The 23,540-nt window shown below is 42.9% G+C and overlaps 1 protein-coding gene across 3 annotated transcripts in view; it reads right to left on the reverse strand.

Annotated features, from left to right (window-relative positions):
• WT1 (WT1 transcription factor) overlaps positions 1-23,540 on the reverse strand; it is a 50,702-nt gene that overhangs the window by 22,062 nt on the left and 5,100 nt on the right. For 2 of the 3 annotated variants that reach the window (XM_080983749.1, XM_080983748.1), the window contains exons 2-4: positions 19,262-19,384; positions 17,513-17,615; positions 3,986-4,063 (exon numbers count right to left, since the gene is read on the reverse strand). In XM_080983749.1, coding sequence (XP_080839875.1) covers positions 3,986-4,063; positions 17,513-17,615; positions 19,262-19,384 — 304 coding nt within the window. The remainder of the gene's footprint in view (positions 1-3,985; positions 4,064-17,512; positions 17,616-19,261; positions 19,385-23,540) is intronic. The other variant, XM_080983750.1, reaches the window with a different exon arrangement.

Below are 23,540 nucleotides of genomic sequence, written 5' to 3' on the forward strand. Positions count from 1 at the left end.
CAGCTTAAGAATCCTTTAATCAGTTGGAGGTATGTGCTGTTAATATTATTCCCATCTGTGCTCAAACTATCCAGCAGAGATGGGAAAACTGTGCACTTCCAGATGTTGTTGGGTTTGCACTTCCATCAGCCCCAGCCAGTGGTCAGGGATTATGGCATTTGTGGTTCAGTAACACCTGGAGGGTCATGGGTTCCCAAGCCCTGCAATAGAGGATATAACAGTTTGATACATACTAGGAGTAGGGCTTATTTGTTTTTATCAGCTTACCAAGATGAATTGGTAGCATCATTAACTTACGTTTATTCGCAACGGATTGCAACCACACCACTGAGATAACAACAGGTTTCGATTTTCAGTCATCTTAGCATGACTTTATATGCAGCAGTTTCCATATAATAAATGACACGTTTTCTCAGTGCTGCCATAGCAACATAAACAATGCGCTCCATCATACTGTTCTCACTGTAAATTTGCTTACTGGCCCAATTTTATTTCCTTTCTTTTTTAAGGGGGGGACGGGACTCCTGATGTCCAACACACAGAAAATGAGCTGAAATAGAAAAAGTGTTGTTTTTTAATTGCTAGCATATGCAGTGCTGAATCATTTGAAACAAGTAGCACTGAATAAAAGTGCTATCTAATAATGCTACCTCCCCATAATTAGATAGTATACATTTTGGTTAAGATTTCCAGTGACATGTTAGGATATCTCTTGCACTATAGGTTAATCCATTTCTGTTTAGTGTCATGTCAAACTCACATTACTTACACTCTATCTTTATTTAGTTTTCAGCTCATTCCAGGGCTTCTGTATAATAAGTACATACTATGTCTGCACATGCTGGATTTGGGGGGGGGGAGACCTGGATGAGCAACTACTTCTTCATCTTTATGTCTCCCTTCCCACTATTTTTTGTTTTTAGAAAGAATCTCTTGACAATAATTGATTATGTGTGGATGGGGAATGCTCAGATCTAATTTTTCATGCTTCTGTTAGGGCTTGGTTTCAACAAATACACAAAGCATAGTCAGGAAAAACTAATTCAGAACCTCAAATGAGAGGGTGTGGAGGAATTCCAACACAGAGAAATGCGCACTTAACACACGTTGGTCTCAGTGAGACTAAGTGAGACTAACTCTTCCAGTTGCAGCTAGGCTGTTTGAACTGTGGGATTTCAGTCCACAAATAAATATTGTTAAAAGATAGGATAAGGAATTTTGCTTTTCTTCAAACCAAAATTATTTTCAACATGCTAACACCAGAAGGATCCAACTATTAGCTATTACAGTGGTACCTTAGGTAATCGACGCCTCAGGTTACAAACACTTTGGGTTACAAACACTTTGGGTTACAGACTCCGCTAACCCAGAAGTAGTACCTCGGGTTAAGAGCTTTACCTCAGGATGAGAACAGAAATCATGCGGTGGCAGCGCAGTGGCAGCAGGAGGCCCCATTAGTTAAAGTGGTACCTCAGGTTAAGAACGGTTTCAGGTTAAGAACGGACCTCCAGAACAAATTAAGTTCGTAACGAGAGGTACCACTGTAATTAATTAATACTGATCTATCTTTTTAAAAATAAAATAAAACACTGCAGCTTTACTCTCAGAAGATGCAAGTAAACACCTTGCCAGAAAAAAGCAATTACATATAAATGAAAATGAAGCAATTATAATTATTTAAAATATAGTGAATCATTTTTTCCATTCATTTGTGAAAATGCATTTTCTTATTTTCTCTCAAATGTTGATTTCAAATCTACACACCAGATACAAATATCATTTATAACTCACACAGTCGAAAGGTTCTACTCCACCAAAACATGCTAGCCAACATTAAATTCTGTAAGTTGTCCTCTGATTGCTATACTTATAATGACCTTCATCTCCCCACTCTGTTCAAACTTCAGGAAAGAAAGGAGTGCACTGTCCATAACCGCCCCCATATCCTGCCTGCAGCCTCATCAAATATCTTTAGTAGCATGCGGCTCCTTCAAGAAGGACTTCCTGCTTCCAGGGTAACAGGAAACAATTTCTGGGCAAGCAGTGGCCAGACTGGAGCCCACTCCCTACAGGTGGGAGAGAACAACAGTCCGGTCCATAGGGAGGAAGCTAAGGAAAATGGGAGGGACAGCGGAAAAGCAAAGGCAAAGGATGTGAGATCTATGAGAATCCAAGGTAATAAAAGGACGCGAGAGACAGAAAAAGTATAAAGAAATGGGGAGGAAGATTAAAATAAGACATTTGAAAAGGGATGGAGAAAAGGAAAGCGTGGGCTGTGGCATTGTTACTGTCAGGAACCACTGTGGCTGGAACCGGGAGCCACTTTGGCTTTGACCTGAGCTCTGTTGCTCTTTTTGTGAGCAAGCAAGGCCACAGATTAAATCATCTCTAGGCCCACAGTCCTGCTTCAGGCTCCAGAGTGACACAGCCCATCCAAGCGGACCACTGGTCTCTTCTGACCTGGCAAAGCTGTAAAAGCTTCCAGATCAGCCTTAGGGTTTCCCCTCTTTGGGGCCAGTTGACTGAAAAATAAAGGGCCAAACGAGGTTTTCCCCACCTATCCACCCTCCGTTATGTATCGTAAGTGAATAAAATCCTGTTGTATTGGACCCTGCCTCCACACCCTTTCCAAACTGATGAACTTTAGCACTTGGGTCTATTCCAAACCCAGAGAACTCAATTCCCCAATCCCAGGCATCACCCAGACCCCAACATCTGGTATCCCTGGTCAGGCTTGGGTTTATACTAGGCAATAGTCAGCTTGGCTTTTTCCATGTGATTACTATGCCCAAACTTTATTTTTCTGTCTGCTGGCCTTGTTCCTAGGTGCTCTCCATCTCACCAGCTCCCTGCGACACAGCCCTGCAGTTTTGGGAGGGCTGGATGCAGTAGGCACAGATTTTGATCAGGTCCATTTATGGAGTTATTCCAAAAAGCTGCAAGTTTATTCAAGGTGTATGATTTTGTTAAGAAATGCTGGTGAAAAATAGTGTCACTGTTCTGAAAGTCACCCCAAAAATAAAAAGGCTGGTTAGGCCAGAATACCATCCACATCAATGAATGAATACTGTCACAGCCAAGGCATCTATGGGACTATCAGGCTGCAGTCATATACCGTATTTTGCGCTCTATAAGACGTACTTTTCCCCTCCTAAAAAGTAAGGGGAAATGTGTGTGCGTCTCATGGAGCGAGCCCTTCTCCCTCCTCGGGGAAAAGTCCCCAAGAGCCACACACACACACTCCGCACACTCTTTAAAGGGAGCACAGCTCTTGGGGGAGCCTTAGCCGCGTGCAGCCTCTCCCGGGCAGGGGATGAAGGCTCCCCTTGCCCGGGAGAGGCTACGCGCGGCCAAGCAAGAAACCAGGACAGCCAGCAGGATCACTGCACAGTGATCCCGCTTGCTGTCCTGGCTTCTGTGATTCAGAATATTTTTTTTCTTGTTTTCTTCTTCCAAAAACTAGGTGCGTCTTATGGTCTGGTGCATCTTATAGAGCGAAAAATACAGTATGTTCTTACCTGAGAGTAAGTTCAACTGAACTCAATGGGACTTACTTTTGAGTAGACATAAATAAGATTTCACTGTACATCAATGGATACTGTAAATCTACAAGATTACACCAGTGTAAGTGAAAGTATGATTATCAAAAGTGCTTATGACTGCACCATATTTTTTTCAAATGTTATAAAATGAATGCAATCCGCACCTATAATGTGTTATATAAATGCTTCTCGCTCATAACAAATTAGATAATATTGCTCTCTTGTGCTCTTTAACTGCTTAACACGCTCAATAAAAAAATGGTTTTATTGAGCATTTCAAAATCTAACACACACACAAACATAAACAGCCAGGATGTCAGTGACAAATATCCACATGCTAAGAAGTTTAATATTTTGATAAGTTGTTTTATCAAAAAATAAATTATTTCATAATTCTGCAATATAAGATTGATTTAAAAACAAAACAAAAACATAAACCTTACCCCTTAAGTTGAGATCCCAAGTTCATTTGATTCCATGTCATGCATTCAAGCTGTGAGGTCATTTGGTATAAATTGTCACTGTTACAAAAATATTTAAAGTTAGAACTAAAGTTATGTGATCCAGTTCAAATAATTTGTTTTAACTGAGAAGCAATATTCTTATTTTCTTCTTTAAAAAAAACATTTCAAAAATAAAGGTAAACCAGTTTAAAGTAATTTATTGCTTTGCCAGCATGGTGCTTATCTGTAAGGCTGAATTAAAAAGAAAGAAAAGAATAAAAAAAGAGGAGGATATCAGAGGAGAATATATCATACTACTTTCAGGGTAGCATTCAACTAAGTTTTATTTAGAATAGACTCACTGAAATTAATAAACAAGACTAAGTTAAGGTCATTAATTTCAGTGGGTCTACTCAGAGTAACACTTAGTTGAATACTTCCCTTATAGTGTTTTTAAAATGTCCATAAAATATGATATAACGAAATTAGTTCTGCAAAGAAGAAAAACATTACATGCAATTAAATTACAGTATTTATAGACCCATAACAGCAAATTATTGTTTTGGGGGAGCTGGGGTGGAATTCAGCATCACGCTCTTTTGATCTGAACCCTCCTTTCCTTTCCCCATGTGATATTCTGGGGGTTCTCCAGGATCCCTCCTCATCAACCTTTAGGGGTGTAGGGGTATGGAGGAGGAGAGGATGGAAAGCCCTATAATGCAAGTAGAAGTCCTTCTTTAGGGCTTCCGCTGATGGGGCTTGTTAGCTCAGTTCCACCTATATTTTTTTACTCTTCAATGAAGACTGCAATAGTTAATTAACTGAAACAGCTATAGGGATAGGTGATTAATATTGCTTCATAAAGTAACTTGACTCCAAGTAAAAAAAAACCCATAAGAACCTGAACTTCAAACTGGGCTCCACCAGCTATGAAGTTTGTGAACACAAATGCTTTTTATTGTTTCACTTTTATTATTATTAAAACATTCTTAGGTAACATCACCTTAATGTTATTAATATAATATCTGGTGACTATTCTTGGGGCATTGACGTGGGCAAAAGGTGGTATGTAAATGTTTCTATTCTTAAAAAGGAGAACTAAAATAGCTGCAGGACCCATTACATGATTGTCATTGGACACTTCCACCCCATAACAGCAGGTTAGTACTGTAGTGATCCAAGCAAATACTTACTGCACATAGGTGCCAACTCCCTGAGGCCCTGGGTGCCCAAGCACCCACAAAATTACTCACGAAGTGGCCACACACCTACAAATTTCGGTTCTATGGTCATGCATGCTGCATGGGCACCCACAGCCCCAGGTAGCCACAGTCGCAGGGCCACACTGGTGCTCCTGTTACTGCATAGTTCTTTCAGAGGACTAATTCTTACATGGAAATGCTCCCATTTCCTTGGAGCTCTTAGGAGAAAAGTACTTTGGCTACCTCATGAGAAGAGAAGACTCCCTGGAAAAGACCCCGATGTTGGGAAAGATTGAGGGCACAAGGAGAAGGGGACGACAGAGGACGAGATGGTTGGACAGTGTTCTTGAAGCTACCAGCATGAGTTTGACCAAACTGCAGGAGGCAGTGGAAGACAGGAGGGCCTGGCGTGCTCTGGTCCATGGGGTCACGAAGAGTCGGACACGACTAAACCACTAAACAACAACAACAAACAGCTAAGATCAACTTTCTTACAAGTTGCTAAAGGAACCTTCCTGGTGAAGGAAAAGAAGTTACCTTCCTTGATTCTCATTCATACTTGCATCAGGGGTAAGACAACATAAAGCCCCAGGGCCATATCAGGTACCCCAAGGCTTTCTTGCAGCCTGCACATAGCCCTGCTCTGCTATCAGACATCCATTTGCCCCTGTTCTTTGTTATCAGAAAACATTATTCTGGGGAAAGTCTTGGTGTGCTGGCCATTCACTGTGAATTTTGAGATACAGATAGATAGAGGTAGAGATAGATACACACAAACACACACACCACTATAAATCACCAAACCTTTCTAAATTTAATTAGAACTAATTTCACTCAAATATATATTTTTATACCATTTTCTCTTCAGATTTCACTGGACCACTTTTAATATACACCCTTAGAAGCAAAGAAATAAAGTTACATGACTTCAGCTGCGAAGTATGTGTAATATCATTTGTCATTACCGCTGAATACTATTATTCATGAGAGTGTCTAAACTGCTATTATGTGACTACAATGTCCTGCATATCAGCTCAGAAATTGTTAAGACTCTCCTGCAGTTTCCCCATTTGCAACAGCAGCTCGTGCTGGTCTGTGCCACTACATTTTGCAATTCCATGAATTCTTCCTGTAATGCTGATGTAATTAATTCCTCCAGGGCCCTGATTTTTATTAGAAGCGCCAGACCTCTGCATTTACAGCAGGAGATTTTCCTTTAACTTTATTTCATTTGACAGTTCATTTATAAGGGCCTCCTCCACAAGATCTCCTTTTTTCCTTCATTTGCTTTTTCATCAAGTAATACACTTACTCATCTTGTCACTAGCAGAAAGCCACTCAGGTTGCCAGGTCCAGGCCCTGAAATGACTTGTATGTATATTTTTATGAGTTACACTGAATGGAGATTTCTGCTAGGGCAGCGTTTTCATCTTGCAGTGCTGTAGTGACAGGAGTAGCCAGACCATATGCATTTTTTGCTTGAATGGAAAACCCATTTTTATATATGTGGATACAGGAGAAAGCAGTTGCCAAAAGGATTTAGAAATCAGGACAATTTTTGAACTCAGGCACAGGTTCCAGTATCTTAAGAACCTAAGCAGAAGCCTGCTAGATCAAAGCAGGGATCCATTTAGTCCAGCATACAGCTTCCCACAGAGGCTAACCAGATACCCACTGGGAAACCACAAATAGGTCATGAAGGAAGGCAATACATCTCAAACTGTTGCTTATGAACAAGCAGGTTCCAGGTAGCCATCATAACTAATAACCATTGATAGAAAGACTCATGGAGCAAAATCAGTCTACCGGTAACTGCCTTTCCAAGCCATCTAACCTAAAGGTTGTCACCAAATTAAATAGCAGTGAGTGAGTTCTATACATTAATTATGCTTTTGTGGAGTACCTAGTTTCTCCAAAATCTGCTGTAAAATAGTTTCATTGAGTAACCTCAAATTCTGGTGTTATAGTAGGGAGAAAACTGCTCCCTATCCACTTTGAGAACACTATTCGTGGTTTTATATCAGGACCTCCCTTGCTCACATTTTTATAAACTAAAAAACCTAAAATGTTTAAACCTTTCCTCATTTGGAAGCTGCTCCTAACTCCTTGGTCATTTTAGTTGCCCTTTTTTTGCACTCTTCCTAGTTCTACAATATTATAGATCCATGCTATTGACTCTAGCTAAGCGTTCAGTATTCTGTCATTATAAAACCTGAAAATTCTGTTTGTCATGCAGTCAGGACAACTTGTATCTACATTGTATGGAGAAGCAACTAGTGAGGGGTATAATCTTTGTTTGTTTATTACACAAATTTATAGGCTGCTTCACAGTTTAAAGCCAGCTATGCATTGAACATGGTAAAAACTAAGCAAAACACAAATATGGATGCTCTAAGAAAAATAAAATCAATTCAATGAACTCTAAAAACAAGAAAACAGACCATGCAAACTCTAAAAAAACAGTGAGAAACAATTGCATCAGATATAAAACTGATCTTCCAAAAATTGCTGGGTTGAAAATCTTGAAAATTCTGATGAAGAATGGATAAGTTATATACCAATTTTTGCACTACAGCCTTCACACTGTTTTCGTGCCTATCCAAAACATACATTAAATTTACCCTGTTGGCAGTTTAGATTGTTTCGAAAATTGAATGGCATTATGCCTTTTGCCAGTTTAGTGAAAATCCAGTGTGTATTGCTTAAGTTTTGAGAATTCAAAGTTTCTGTTTTCATCAATCATTTAAGTGAGGCAGGGGTCACCAACCTTTTTTGGACCCATGAACACTTTGCAAACAAGAGAAACTGTCATGGGCACCACACATTAGCAGTGTGCATTGGCTGCATAGGCAGAATAATGAGACAAATTGTGGTGATTTGGGGGTCCACCCACCCCCCTCCAGGGTTGAAGCACAATGTCAATAAACCCCACTGGGTAGAATCAGGGCTCCCAAAAGCCTCATGTTGTCCTGTCACTCTGTTGTTGTTTTTCTTCTATACTTCTCCGAACTCTTAGCTTTATATTTTTCTATATCTCCTTGTTTCTCTAGTCTGTGGATTTTGCAAGAAGTGAGGCTGTGCAAACTGGTTCCTGCAGAGCATTGAAGAACTCTGGATTGTTTGTTAAAGCACAGCAGTGGAGGATTAAAAAAAAAAGTTTAAAGCATCATTGACTTTTTAAAAATCCTGTGTTGCTCTGCTTTAACACACACATAAAAACAGAGTTTCGTGCTTAAGGTCTGTTGGAGGCATGAGGACACAAGCAAGTCCTGGATTTGTTTATTTTTAAATGTACACGGAAGAATATACAATACTTGGCCACCTATTAATTACCGTATTTTTTGCTCCATAACACTCACTTTTTTCCTCCTAGAAAGTAAGGGGAAATGTCTGTGCGTGTTATGGAATGAATGCCTACAGATGGCGGAGGGATCTGCTGCAGTCGTGAGCAGAGGATCCATGGTTCCCCTTCCTTCCCTCCTCCGTGGCTCACTTTGAAACAGCAAAGCGGAAGAAGAGCCGCTGAGTGGGGAGGAGAGAGGGACAGAGAGCCTGCTTGCTTTAAAGGAGCAAAGCGGGAGAGGAGAGGAGCCTTCTCCTCTTATACCCCTCTTCTGCATTATTAGCAGCATCCTTCTCCACACACCCCACGCGTGCTCCTTGTCCCTTGAGTGCTTTTCCTTCCCTCCCCCCTTAAAACGTGGTTACAAAGCACGGATCCACATGGATCCTCAGGATTTTTGCACTGGGTCACCCAAATTCACCATCAGATCACATAGCATGTCCATGGCTACAGCTTGCACCCAAAAAATCACACACCCACTATTGCTTGGGGCCGCAGTGGTGCAAAAACGTGGTTACAAAGCATGGATCCACATGGATCCTCAGGATTTTTGCATTGGGCTACCCCAAACTCACTGTCAGATCACGTCTGTGGCCACAGCATGAACCAAAAAAATCATACATCCACTGTTTTGTTTAGAATATTTTTTTTCTTGTTTTCCTCCTCTAAAAACTATGTGCGTGTTATGGTCGGGTGCGTGTTATAGAGCGAAAAATACGGTATTTTAAGGTAAAAAAGAGGAAAAAACAAACCTCTCTCCCTCTGTTGAAAACATGATGTTAATATGAACAGTGGAGTCCAAATGGCCTAATAAAGACATTGCCCTAATACAGTTTTTATAGAGGAAAGCTCCTGACAAAAGCCCCTTGACCAATTTGTCTGAATTTTGGCAGACTTAAATTTGTGCCTGTAAATATCATCCACTTTGGACAAAAGGGGGGAAAGGAAATCACAATTTTTAAATTCCTGAGTATGATGAATGGGGACCAGAAAGCTTTGTTTTACGCAGAATGGCTCAGAACTCAAAGGAGAGATCAAAACTTGATAGAGCACAGAGCAGGGGTGCCAACTTGAATAAACTATTGGGGGACCCGGGGGACCCCTGCCCCACATAATTGATCGTAAGACGTGGAGCACACACACCATTTGAATGGCAATTCCGTTCAACTTGGGGGGGTTGGCCCCCTCAAATATTTTATTGGGGGAGCCGAAGGGACCTTGTTGCTAGGAGTTGGCTCCTATGGCACAGAGCGAATGAAAAAAAGATAAGCTTTTTTTTTTTTTAATGCACAGATACTAGGCCAGTATTGGATCTTATGCACACATCCCTAACCACACACACACACACCACAAACAAGCAGTGTAGCAGACCTCTTTGTTTCCATGATGGGAAGGACCCTGTGGGCACATGTAATGCCTCTGTGGATGCATGTTCACCCGCTGGTGCCACATTGGTCACCCTTGAACTATGGACAAGTATTGTGGCACATGGCTGTGTAATTGATTGAAGCCTGCCTCCCAGAAGAAAAAACAGCTGCTGTTGAAGTGAGCAGGCTGTAAAGTGGAAGGCAATACACAGGGGTGTAAATGCTGCAATTGTGCAGACTCATTAACATATGTAATATAACCCTAAGACTGCAGTTTGAAGAGGAGAGTTTCTGAATGGCTAATGCACAGTAATTGATTGCAACAGAGCACCTGCGGATACATGTATGGAAAAATAACAAATGAGATAGTGTCAATGCAACCTCAGGTCACTTCTACAGTAGGACCTTTGCCTTAGAAGTTACCTCTTCTGACCAGAATGATCAGATTATTCCCCTAACCGTGCAATCAATCTACTTAGAAGTTAGGCCTATTAAATAAATTGGGAATTACTCCCAGGTAAGTGTGTATAGGAATGCAGCCCAAATATGCTGTTGCTAATTTCTGTTTCTACTCCAGTCATTCATGACAATGAACCAGAATAGAAGCCTGGATGATCCAGAGAATGAGCGAGTGAGGAAATAAATAAATACTGTTTCTGATTTATGAGGGAGCAGAAAATAATTCCATGAGCCCTCTATTATGGCTAGAAGAACTTCTGTCATGTAACATAGTGTTGTGAGTGGTTGAGGGCTTAGGCCGTATGCCTGAGTGCCTTCTAATTCCTAGATGCAGCTGGAATAGCCAGGCCAGCTTCTTGGTAATGCCTCACCAAGCATGTGGGTAGGCCTCCCTTCCCTCAACTGGCTGGTAGTTAGAAGGACAAAAGCCAGAGTTTTGTGGGAGAGAGCTGGGCTAGAAGCAGGAGGCAGGCAGAAGCCAGAGAGGGAGAGACATACATGATATATGCTTGAATCCAAAGCTATGACTATGGGAGACACAAGACCTTCTCTGGGCATTAATGCTGTGAGCCCCTCCATTGTTGGCTCAGGTTGAATATATGTGTAAATAAACCATATATCATAAAGACACCACAGTCTCCGCTGTCCCTCATTACGAGGAAACCGAACCCTGGGTCAGTGCCTGCAACCCCTGGAATCTTGCGCCACTCATAGATTGGGATGGCACACAACAATATTCAAATCTCATTAAAATTGGCTTACATATCAACATGCAATAGAATACCTTTTTTGAACCAATGGATCTATTCAAATATCTGCTTTAAATGAGTCTGAAGTACTAGAACTAATTGGAAATAATTGGATTGTTTCAATTATTATGAACTGAACCTCCTAAGCCACTGCAAAGAAGGTACTACAAAAGTCAGTCTTCCCTTCCAGAGATGTTTCAAAAATGAAGTAGGGGGAGGGGAAGACATTCATACAACAGGGATTAATGTCAGTTGGAGTGAAATAAAAGGAAGTTAACTTTAAGCAAAAAAGGGGGGGCTTAAAAGGAAACCAGTAGTAGATCATATAGAGTTTGTTTTGGCCTGTACTGCTGCCTACGAGTTCTTGACCTTGGTGCAGAAAGAGCTATAATCTGCGCTGCAACTCCTCCACTCTTAAAGTCTTTGTAAGTGTGACTCATAGTAAATTTTCAGAATTAAACATGTTTACTACATCAAACTGCATCAAACTGATACAGAAAAGTTCACAATGTCATTTTAATAGATCCGCAACTGTTGGATATCTAATGCATGTTTGGAGTCGGTGTTTCTTTGCCTTGTGCGCCTGACCATCAAACACCAACACAACGTTCTTGAAAAACAGATATTATGTTGCAGCTAGGGTTGCCAAGTCAACAATGAGGAGATTCCTGTCTGTTATATAGAACGAACAAATATATTTTTCCAGATACAGCTTTCCTACTTAACAGTTCTGCTATGACAGGAGAAGCTGTATTTGGACAAATTCCCCTTTTCAAATATTTCACTCATGCAGCGTAATCCCATGCAAGTTTTTAAGACTCGCTCAGTTCAATTCATAAACTGCATATACAAGTAGCCTTTCAAACATATAGGGCTTGTTTTTTCACAGTGTGTTTTTGTATGTAATGGTTTGTAATTGTACACACCTTCAAACAATAACTTCCTCTAAAGCAGCAGCTACTATCTGTGTTGTCTATGTACACCGGAGGGCATGTTTTCCAACTAGTACACACTGGTGTTCTCTAGACCCCTCTGCTCAATTAGTGTGTCAGCTGAGTTCAGGTACTTTTCGCCCTTTCGAAAGAGAGAGGTGGAAACTGATGTGCTGATACACTGGTATTCAGAAGTATACAGAGGTGAGTAAGTCACTGTACTGTTTCCTATTTACTTATTTCGTTCATTGACAAGTTAAACATGGTGAGGGGCATGGCACAGCCCTGCAATGTCAGTAGGTCTGCCCCAGTAGGAGGTGACCTGACAAAGCACTCTCTCTGTACACACGTCTGCAGCAAGTGCTTGAGAAGTGCATGCTAGGCACAAAGCAGATTACAACGGTTTCAGCAAAATGTGCTTTGGATTGGCAAATACTGCAGGATGGGGATGGCATTGGGATGATGTCATGCATACAGCACTCCAAAAAGGCACCTGTATCTAGCACTGGCTGCACGTTATCACACAGTGTGCACACACACTCATAGATAAAGGAGCTATCCTGGCAACTGTTCTTGCTACAAGGAAGAAACATTTACTAAAACAAAAGCAGGACACACAAAAAAGTCCACCATAATATTTGTACTGTGAAAAGTTATAGGATTCCTGTAGGAAGCTAGGGACATGCACAGATTGGAAATGAAGCTTCCTTGAAAAGGGAGGAGGTAGAGAGAGAAAAAATGGCATGGTGCATCTGCAGCAGCACAACTCAACACCTTCCAGCAGTTTTATTAAAGTGCTAACCAAGTCAGTAGGTGCTATGGCTTTTTAATAGTTACTGAAAAGTACAAAAGTACTTTCACCCTATGCTTTTGGGTACTTTGACGAAACTGTTTTTAGAAGTTGTTTCTTTGGCCATGGGTGGATCAAGCTGTTAAATGGAGGGACACTGAGACATACAGATTTGAACAGCTCTGCTCATGTTATAAACTGCAAAATGTATCTGCTTAGTACATAATCTGGTTGCTTTGTCAGAATTATGAGAACATCAGCATTAAATAATGTTTAGTCCACAGTTGCAAATAAACTTATGAAAACACACTGTAAATGATATTTTAAACCTCAGAAACAAAAACAAAAAATGGTATAAATTGGGGATCTAAAGATCAGATTTTTAAACAGGTCCTTGTCCACAGTACTAAGACTCCACATGTGCAGATGCACACGCCAAGCTATGGTATCCCCATTTCCTGCTTCTTAGCAACGTATGCACAGAGCTGTCATGCCCACTGGTATAGTGCAGCAGGAACACAGGGGAGCAAAGCTCTGATACTGCTCTGCATAGAAAGAGCAGTGGTGTAATATGCCAGGACTTCATTTGCCAGAGCTGTAAGGTTTTTTTGGGGGGGGGGATGGAGGACAGAATGGAAAGGCTCACCCAGTGACAAGCTCAAGTTCACTCAGTGAGTTTGATGTCTGAATGCAGATGTGAACCTAGGTCTCTCCAGCCCAAATCCAACACGCAAACCAGTACACACACACCCGTTGCCAGATCACTATTCTATGACTGCCATAGCTGATCTTAATAAAATGGGTTTTATACTATGTACTGTTGCTCTTTGGTGGGGTGGAGATGTATCAACAAGCTGCTGCATTTTTGCATTTTCCTCAGGGAGTGTGGCTGTGGGAACCATCATGAGAAGCTCCTGCACTTCAAAATGTACTGCTACTTGTTATGCCACGGCCTTCAAAATGGAAATAATGGAAGCATCAGAGTAAGGACATGATGTAAGTGAGTGGAAGCACACCACTTTCTGGCTTAGGAAACAAATCTTCTGGAGCCTGTACCCCACTCCTTTGCTACTGGGCATTCTGCAGTGTCTTGGCATCGAGGAGTTTTCCATAGGAGGGTGGTTCTGGTCCACAGAGGGCTCCTGTGCAGCTCAGAAGGCTTACTACCCAGTTTGATCAACAGGACTACTATCTCTAAATTAATGGAAGTTATCTTATTGAAATTCTAGCTGTTATTAAGTCAGCAGAATGAAGTATTATTATTTTTTCATAAACAAGTTACTGTGGTCACTGACAGGAATTGTGCTCAGTGAGTGAATGTCTTGCCAGCCAGTCATTAAATATTATTAATTGTGCTTCCAAAGATAGTATCCTTGAGAAATGTAGTCATTTCAGTTTCTCAGAGTTTGCTCCTCAGTTTTCATACTGAGTATCTTCATATCTACCACAATGGGAAGGCAAAACTAAACAAATTCTCAAATGGATGAAGAAGTAGGTTAAGGTGGTAGAGGCATTTTGATAACATGCATATTTGGTTTGAAATAGTAAGTCCCACTGAAGTGGTTCCTATGGAGCAACATCTTGACTTGTAGTACCGGGGTGTAAGCAAGGGGAGAGAGATGGCGGCCCCTCAACCAACCCAACCGGAAGGCCAGCTTATGAGGAAAGTAGTTTGCAGAAGGCTAATGCCAAAGCGAGGCCTTTGGAGTCAGCAAATCATGGTTCTGCAAGACACTCTTGGGCAACCTAAAGCAGAAAACCGCGCGGACTATGTGCGAGGCGAATCAGGTGAGAGATGCATTACTTGGGCAGAAAAGAGCTACCCTTAATCCGACAATAATAAATGGGACATAGAACCTAGGGAGCCTATTAGAGCCGAAGTCTTGGCTACACAATGCATCTCTTTCCGCTTCGTTTGCTGCCGCATTGCTTCTGGCACCGACCGGTGAGCGACAAACAGGGCCTAGAGGATACTTTGTTCGGTTCCGCTAATGGCTGACACCCCAGTCCTGCTCCACTCGGATCTCACTCATTAAGCTTAATGAAGCAAGAGCAGCTCTCGGCTCCGCGACTCCTGCAGAGCATCATCTCCGAAGGAGGAGAGGCGCTCAGGTCCGCGCGCCCCTCCCCCCCCCTTGGCCCTCCTTACAGGACCCTTGTGGGGTTTCGCGGGGCGAAGACCTTTGATCTGCCCTGATCTGAAATAATGTAAGAGGCACAGGAGTCTCCGCAGCCCCGATTTACTGGAACCATGTTCAGGAGGGTACCCGACGCAGGCAGACTTGGGAGCAGGCTCCTTTAGAAACAGTGGAACTGACTGCTAATCATGGTGATCTACAGAGGTGCGCACTGCGCAGAGATGAGATTTGCTCCCCACGGTTATTCCTGTGTAACATCTCTCTTTCTCTCTCTCTCTCTCTCCTTCCATTCGATCCATGCACCCCCTTTTTCCCCGCGTCTCCTCCTTCAATGACTTCAAGTCGGGCTCACTAGCAAAGGGGCTTCTAGAACTGAGCGGCACAATATCAATCAGTAGAGTTAGAACGAAAGTCCGCGTCGCTCTGCTTTGCAGGAGTACATTGTTTTTGCGCCGCACGTTTCTTAGCAGCTCCCTAGACATGGGACTGGTTCCAAGTTCACCAAAAGTTGAAGCATAGGTGGGAGAGAGCGGAGTGGAGGGTTTTGTTCGGGCTCCTAAACAAGCTCAAAACAAACTTAAAAGGTGCTTCGCTCTTCTCCCCTCGGCCTCGGGCCCGCTCCACCATCGCTTCAAAGCAAAGGGCAACAGCTACCGGTCCCACGGCAAAGGGTACCAGATGGGGGTTGTTTTGATTTTTAAACGCCTGCTGGACGGGCCACAAAGCTAAGCCCGGATAGAATGGAAAGGGACGGTTTTGTTTAAAATCAACACAGCGTGGATGGCCTTGAGCGAGTTACATTTTCAACCTCGGTTCCCCCGTCGGCAGGGAAAGCAGAGGGGAAAGGAAAAGCTTATTAACTACCAACATCTCCTGTGGTGATGTTATTTCAGGTACTGCATCCCGCATCCGACTTTGAAAAAATGGGAATATTATTTTGCTGTGAAACCCCGCAGTTTGGTCTTTTTTCTCACAGTTGGTATCCATCTCTAGTAAGAGGCCGTTTGCGCTAATTAAACTTTACATCCCCAGAATTCCGGGATGCTGCCTATCTCAGGGACGCCTTGACATTTTGAAGTGGCTCCTATTTGGTCCTGCCATTCTGCGGTGGTGGAAGGGAACACACCCGGGTAACTCCCTTCCTCCTTTCTGTCAGAGAGATGAACTTTTGCCACAGACCAGAATGAGAATGGAGAAAAATTAAGGAGCGCATCCTTTCCTTCGGCTTACTAATTAACAAATGAACGAGCTCCTTAGTTTTCCATATCACTGACAGACCAGGCACCCAGCACAGTTAAACTGAGTAATACTTCTGTGTCCAGCCAGATTGGTCCCATTAACTTCAGTGGACCCTAAACTGAACTTGCTTCCAAGGTCCTAGTAAACTGGACTGTGAGAAAAGGGTCGAGTTCCTTTCTAGAGCTGAATGCAGATTTATCAGACGACAAGACACAAGGCCTTGGATGAAACACAGAATAAACCTAGTTGTTCTAGGCTTAGCACCAAACACAAGTAATTAATGCTCTATACAAAATACACCCATTTTGTGTCAGAAACCATTTTTTTAAACTGAAGAGGTTGGCTGGTTAATTGGGACATGAAAGCTTGGGCTACCATAAATTTATTCATCTTTGAGGTGCAACAAGATTCTTTTTTTGCTTTTGCTGCATTATCAAGACTAAATCCACTTTAAATGGTAGCCACTGTTAACAAATATGGGCAAACAAGAGTCACAAAATCCTTTCAATGAGAATTGAATGGGCTCGTTAGAAGGAAAAGTGGGATAGAAATCTATGAATTTAATTTTTAAAAAATTGCAACAAGAGTGGAGTAATTTAAAATAACAAAAATAGATACGGTGTTTGTTTCATTTATCTACCACCCTTCATCATGAGATCTCAGGGCAGTTCGTAGAATAAAATACTTGTTTACGAGACGGCAGGACTAGAATCAAGGGTAGAAACCGCAAGGGAATAGATTTTGGCCAAACATTAGGAGACACTTTCTAACTGCAAAAGGCTGTTCCATAGTGGATGAGACTGCCTCCGGTTGTGATGGGCTCTTCTTCCCTGGAGGTGCTTAAAGCAAATGCTGGAGGGCAGTCTGTCAGGGATTCTGGTAAGGAAAGGCATTGCAGATCCTGCATTAATCCAGGGGCTTGGGCTAGGTGCTATCCAATGTACCTTCCAATAACATTGCCACATCACACGTATTTTTAATAACAAACAAATATGAGCATCTAAGAGCAACACGGTTTTCTGTCCTTGCATTTTAAATTTAGGGCTATATTTTGTCAACTTTAATTCTCTGAAAGGAGAATTAGAGACATGCTAAAGTGAGATGTTTCTCATGTTATTGGAGGCCTAAATATGACAGTTTTGTATAAATAAAGTCTGGTGGGGTGAAGAAGAAAGGAGGAGGTATAGGACAGCAATTCAACTTCAGAGGCGTTTGCACCAACAATAAAGCTGTTTTGCCAATATATGGGAGGTGAACTGTACACAAAAGAACTGGAAAATGAAGAGACCAGAACTAAAGGCTTCACACCTGTTGTATGGGGTCCTCAGGAGCAAAGCCTGGCTGCCCGTGCAACTGTCCGTCGGGGTGTGGCAGCCATAAACAGGAGGAGGCACCGAATATTGCTGGTCACCTGCAGACAAACCATAGAGAAGTTACTACCCCACAGCAGGGCTGATTTCCATGCTCAGAAGGGTTAATGTCACATCCTGTAAGCTAGAGGAAGGGCTTTTTCTCATGCTCAGGAGTCGATGGGGGCAGGGGGCACCTGAGTCTTCAATAATTTGGAACTGATAATTATTTCCATTTTCAGTAGATATTTCATCATTGAATAGAACAGAGCTAAGGCTTATAGTTATTCTAAGCTGTGTAGCCGTTGACAAAAATCTTATGGAAAACAAGCAAACACTTTGTTTTTGCAAGTGTTCCGTCTGATCCCCAGTTCTGTGTGAGCTATCGGATGATAAAACCTTCAAATCTCCCTTCAACCATAAACCTGCAAAGTGCTTTTTTCTCAGCCTCCCATTTGTCACATGAAAGTAAGACCATAGGAAGCTGCCCTATACCAGTTCAGATAATTTATCCATCTAGTTCAGTATTGCCTATAACACTACATTGACTGGCAGTGTTCTCCAGGATTTCAGAGAAGGAGCATTTCCCACCTCTAGCTATAGAAGCAAGCTAGAGATTAAATTTGGGACTTTTTGTATGCAGCACGATTACTCTGGTGCAGGGGTCAGCAAACTTTTTCAGCAGGGGGCCGGTCCACTGTCCCTCAGACCTTGTGGGGGGCCAGACTATATTTGGGGGGGGGGGGAATGAACGAATTCCTATGCCCCACAAAAAACCCAGAGATGCATTTTAAATAAAAGGACATATTCTACTCACGTAAAAACACACTGATTCCTGGACCGTCCATGGGCTGGATTTAGAAGGCGATTGGGCCAGATCCGGCCCCCGGGCCTTAGTTTACCTACCCATGCTCTGGTGCATGCAGTAATACTGGCCAACTTTATATGGCTGTCCTGAAGATGACTTTATTAGGAATTGCTCCCAGGTAATTGTGTACAGGATTGTAGCATTAAGACTTCCAACATTTGAAACACCTTTTGTAAATGCTAAGAGCATCATCCAAACAAAGGGCACTATCAAGCTTGAAATCCCAATATAGTTTCAGTGGGATCTGCTTGATTTTGACTGCTTTATGCCCTGAATATTTAGTCAATAATATCACAATAATGACCAGCCAGTAATATAATCTAGTCACACAAACTAGAAGTGTCCACTTAGGCAGGAGAGGGCTTAGATTTTTGTCCATAAGCATGTGTGTGTGTGTGTGTGTGTGTGTGTGTAAAAGTTGCACTTTCAATGAAACCTACTACTTACAGTGCACAAGCATGTTTATTCAGAAGTAATCCTTACTGTATTCAATGCAGGTTATTCGACTCTTAAACTGGAATAAAACCCACTGAACTCATTGAGACACTTAGGAGCAGTCAGGCCTAGGTTTGCGCTATTGAAGTCATATGAGCTTCAGAAAAATCTACACTTGTCTAGGCTATGATTAATGTACTTTTATGTGCACAGGACCACATTTGTGTTCCGTTATCAATGGTATAATCTCTGAGAAGGTATTTTGAACAGCAGCGGAGTTTTTATGGGTACATATAAGGGCAAACCGATGCCATCCTGATCATGATTATCAGTACCACTAACTTGTTCGCTACTTATTTGTCTCAAAACTACTTCCGTTTGGTTCCTAGAAGCCTAAGTAGTTACCTAGAGACGTCTGCTGGACGATGGGATCCTCGTGCTTGAAGGAGTGGTTTGTAAACTGCGCTGCGTGGTGAGAGGGGGTGTGGCCATAACTTGGAGTTCCATCAAACGCCACCGTGCCGTAACCTGCCAAGAGAACAACATTGTCAAGAACCAGGAGTTGAATCGCCTGCCCTTGAACTTTCTCATGAAGCGGCTTCCTGCAAGAATGTCCCCACCCGGGGCAGGCAGGCGTCGAAAACCTGAAGCCCCCGCTGGTGGCTCCTTCCTTCGGGAAGAGAGAGCCTGCTCAATGAACCCAGATAAACCCACGGCGTGACCAAAATAGTTCTCTCTGTGGTGAGAGTCCATTCTAAATCTGGTCTTTGGGGCTGTTTGCGTCACTTTCTCCGTCATTCCTTAATTCCTGAATTAGCATCCGAGCTGGCCTAGTGGAAGGTAACTCTTTCTTTCCATAAACATCAGCACACAGGCTGCTGGTGGCCAAGAACTGCTGAGGGCAATCCTTGGGTGTTAAGAGATCCATTAACATCCGAGGCGCACGTCTGATTACTTTCCCCACGATGAGCCACAATTCTCTTTTTGTGAAATGACGGCAGTGCCGCTTCTCTCTGTCTCTCAGGGAGCAAGGAGGACTGAGTAGGACGCGCTCAGGCACGTGCTGCAGGAGCTGTGGGCAGGGGGGAGAATCCTACAGTTCTAAGCATTTTTTTTTAAACGTTGATCTCAATGTGACTTGCTGCCAAGTCATAACGAGATCATAAGTTTGTTTACTTGGAAATGACTTTTGTTTGGGAATCTAGGTGCCAAGTAGGCTGTTGGGATGGCGAGGCTCAAAGGTTGTTGTCAAGACTAGTCAAGCCTGGGATCGATGCTTCGGTGGGAAATTAGGAGTCAGGCGTTTTGGCTTCGCCTGGAAAGGGCAGGCCGGTCGCTTCTCGCAGTGAGCGATGCTTTCATTAATTCTTCCTCATATTTAAGAGAAAGTCCCCCGTCTGTTGAGCAAACTAGTCTGCCGTTTCACATGTAAAAGGTGCCCTTTAATCTCGTTCTCTCTTAACTTCTCACTTATTTTATAAGATTAACTTTCTGAAGAGCCTGCAATAAAAATGGCAGGCCGTTAAATGAAAAATAGCCTCCTACTTTAAGCGAAAATTGCTCGCTCAAATAATAATAAACAGCCTATTTAAAAAAAAAACCGGAGTGAATTCAGATGGAAACGGATCGCCTCTAGTGACCTCAGGGTGACACCGAATCGTAAATCAGGCGTTTGGACACCAACTTTCATTAATTACTTGGAGCCAGTTAAACAACTTCAGCTAAAAAGTAATTACAAAGTAATATTATCTTTGAGGCTTCTCGGCTCATCAGCATTTACCCCAAGACCAAAGAATGTTTAGTGTAGCCCTTATGAGATCTACCCTTGGTTTCCCAACCACACGTTATGTTTACTTAGAAATATATTTTAAACTCTGTGCTTGCAAAGTTCTTAGGTATACTTAAAGACTAGCGTCTTTTCGCCCCCCCCCCCCGCCCCGCCCTCTTTCAAGATCACCGTTTATTTCGAGAACACCAAACTGGCGGCAGGGGGGCAGGCAAGATTGTGCAACGCACGCAGAGAGAGCAAGCACCGCTGCACACTTTTCTGTGAGCTTTCCTAGGGCAACAACCTACTTCGCTAGATGCATCTGGCGGACTCCTGATGGAGTGACCGTTCTTTCAATAAGCAGTAGATCGGGGGTGACCATGATGGATGTTAGACAGAATATGACAGAACTGGGGAGAGAAGGGCGAAAAGGAAATTCTTCCAGATCCCTCAGTGACAACCCAAATAAAAGCAGAAACACATAAAACAAAGAAGGTTCTGGTAGAAGACAATTTAGACCTCTATTTCTAAACACATATCTGTGTACTGAGAACAAACATCCTTAGCATGTTTACTCAAAAGTACTATTGATTTCCTAAACGTGATCCCTGGTAAACTTGCCCACGCTTCAACCATCCTTGACAGTGAAAACCCATTGAAATTCATTGGATGAAATCTGGAAGCCACCCGCGTTGGTTTATTCTGCCTGTGAACCGTTCTACGTACCGATTGGAACGGAACTTATGTTAATATTTACAAATTTAGGTAATCGGAGTACCGGGCCCTTTTGCTTTAGTGTAAATAAGACCCGGAACGTGAAGGCATTTGCTTAAGAAGTAAATCTCACGGCTTTTAACGGAACTTGGCTCTAGAAAACAATGATTGGATCGTAGAATTAAGCTCTTGTCCTAAAGTACAGTTGTGCTGGCCTCCTGGAGTGCCACATTGATGCCAATGGCGCTGATCCAGAAGAAAATTATGTACGCGGATTGCAACTTTTTTGCTTTAGGGTCTCAGCATAAAGTAGATTGGAGTACCTGCTTCCGGTATAAAGCGTTTGCAGTGGCTCCTATTCTTGCAAACTTTTACAGTGAGGTAGATTTTACAGTGAAATAGCTAGATTTGAATCGACTAGCTTCCACTGAAGTCAGCAGGACTAAAAGCCGGTCCCGATCCTGAACTTATTTCTGCTGAAATGAGTCTAAAGGCCGCCTAGTTGGAAGCAAGTTTCTTTGTAGCACGATATTTCCTCAGCAACCGTTTTCTCGAAAGCAGGAGCCACTGTGCTCAATGGGGCTTAATCTCGAGCAAGTGCGCCTAGGGCTGCAGCTCCAGTATATCCTAGATCTGAATGTAAACGGTCTTAAATCGCAGTGTTTACAGTGATATGGAATGAGCTGCATTCTTATCTTGTCCTCTCTGGAAAACGCGCTTTCCTGAAGCGCTTTTGGAAACTGCCCTTCCCCACCTCTATCCCTGCCCCAGGGGTGCAAAAATGTTTGGGCCTGAAGGGCGAGGCAGAGAGTTCCCTCCACAAGAAGCGAAGGAAGGTACCCAGCACCGTTTTCCCCTTGCCAGTTGGCCAGCGGTGGAGCAGGGAGCGGGAAGCGCCTCTCCAAGGCTGCTGCGTGCGCCTGGCGCGTTCTGTTGCGCGCAGCCTTCCTTTTTTCCCCCCGGCGCACGGACGGCGTTGACAGCCGGTGCCCAACCCTTGCACTTCCCTGCTGCAGCTGTCCCGGGCTTCTTTATCTCCGCTCATAACCCACAAAGCAAAGGTTTGCCTCCTCCCTTTCTCCCTCCTCTTTCCTTTTCAACTTTCCCCGAAGCATGGACACTTCAGATCTGTTCGTTACTCTTGGCCCAGCGTGCAACTTTATTGGGTGACCTTCACAATTCGACTCGGAGCAGAATGATGTTTTGGCCACATTTCCCGGTGTTGCCTGACCCACAGCTTCAGGAATGCGATAAGGGGGCTGAGTTCTGAACCAGCCCTCTGATAGCGAGGGCTCTTTAATTAGGACTTTATCGGAGGCCGGGCTGATTAAAATGTGCTGAAAATAATTGAGATCTGGACATCTGGCGGAGAAGGCAAATCTTCTGAAGGGATACAATTGTTGGAGGAGCCCAGCTGCATGGAAGAATAGAAGCGACGGGGAGGGGGACGCGGACGGGGCAAGAGATTCAAAGCAGGAAGGTTCCCCCCCCCCCCAAGCCTTGGCAAAACCGTCAAGGTAATATCTTTCCCACGGCGGAAAACTCGTCTGAAACCTAAACTTCAACCTTGACTGATTCAAAGCAAGAACATTATATTCGTGCCCAAAACATAGTTTGCCAGCTTCTCCAAATTCTTCCCAGCCACCCAATGAAACCTTGGTGTCCTGCCATAGTGCTCTCCCCTGCCCTCTCTTGCGTTCGCCTGTTTCAGCTAGAAAGACGCTGGTGGTTTGTTTTTATTGTGGATTATCGTTAAATTTCTTCTCTACAATTTTTTAAAAAAATCATACTCTTCCTCACCGTTGGTCTTGTGGTGCAGTAATTAAAGCAAACCAGCATATTGTTATCAGCAGCTTTCTCACTTTCGAGTATATAAAGATCGGGGATCTAAGTTTGAATCTAAGGTATCTGGACGAACCTGTCACTCATCAGGACCAGGGCTCACGTTGCCAGGAAACCCATATTTATCAATGCGCCCTTTTGAAAATCAAAAGTATGGATATTTATTTTCTTCATATCAAAACAGCAGTTATAAGAACTCGAATTCTTATTTTACAAGCATAACTGCCCTACCAAAGTAAATTATTTTCTTTCGCTATTCTGATTTAATATATTATATAGCCTCTGGCTTCTGACAGAATTACCGTGTCTCGGACGCAGGGCGTATGGACAAAATGCACGCCTCCAAAAGCGATTTCTCAT

The sequence above is a fragment of the Podarcis pityusensis genome, assembly GCF_964106645.2.
Source record: "Podarcis pityusensis genome assembly, chromosome: 1".
NCBI classification, from domain to species: domain Eukaryota; kingdom Metazoa; phylum Chordata; class Lepidosauria; order Squamata; family Lacertidae; genus Podarcis; species Podarcis pityusensis.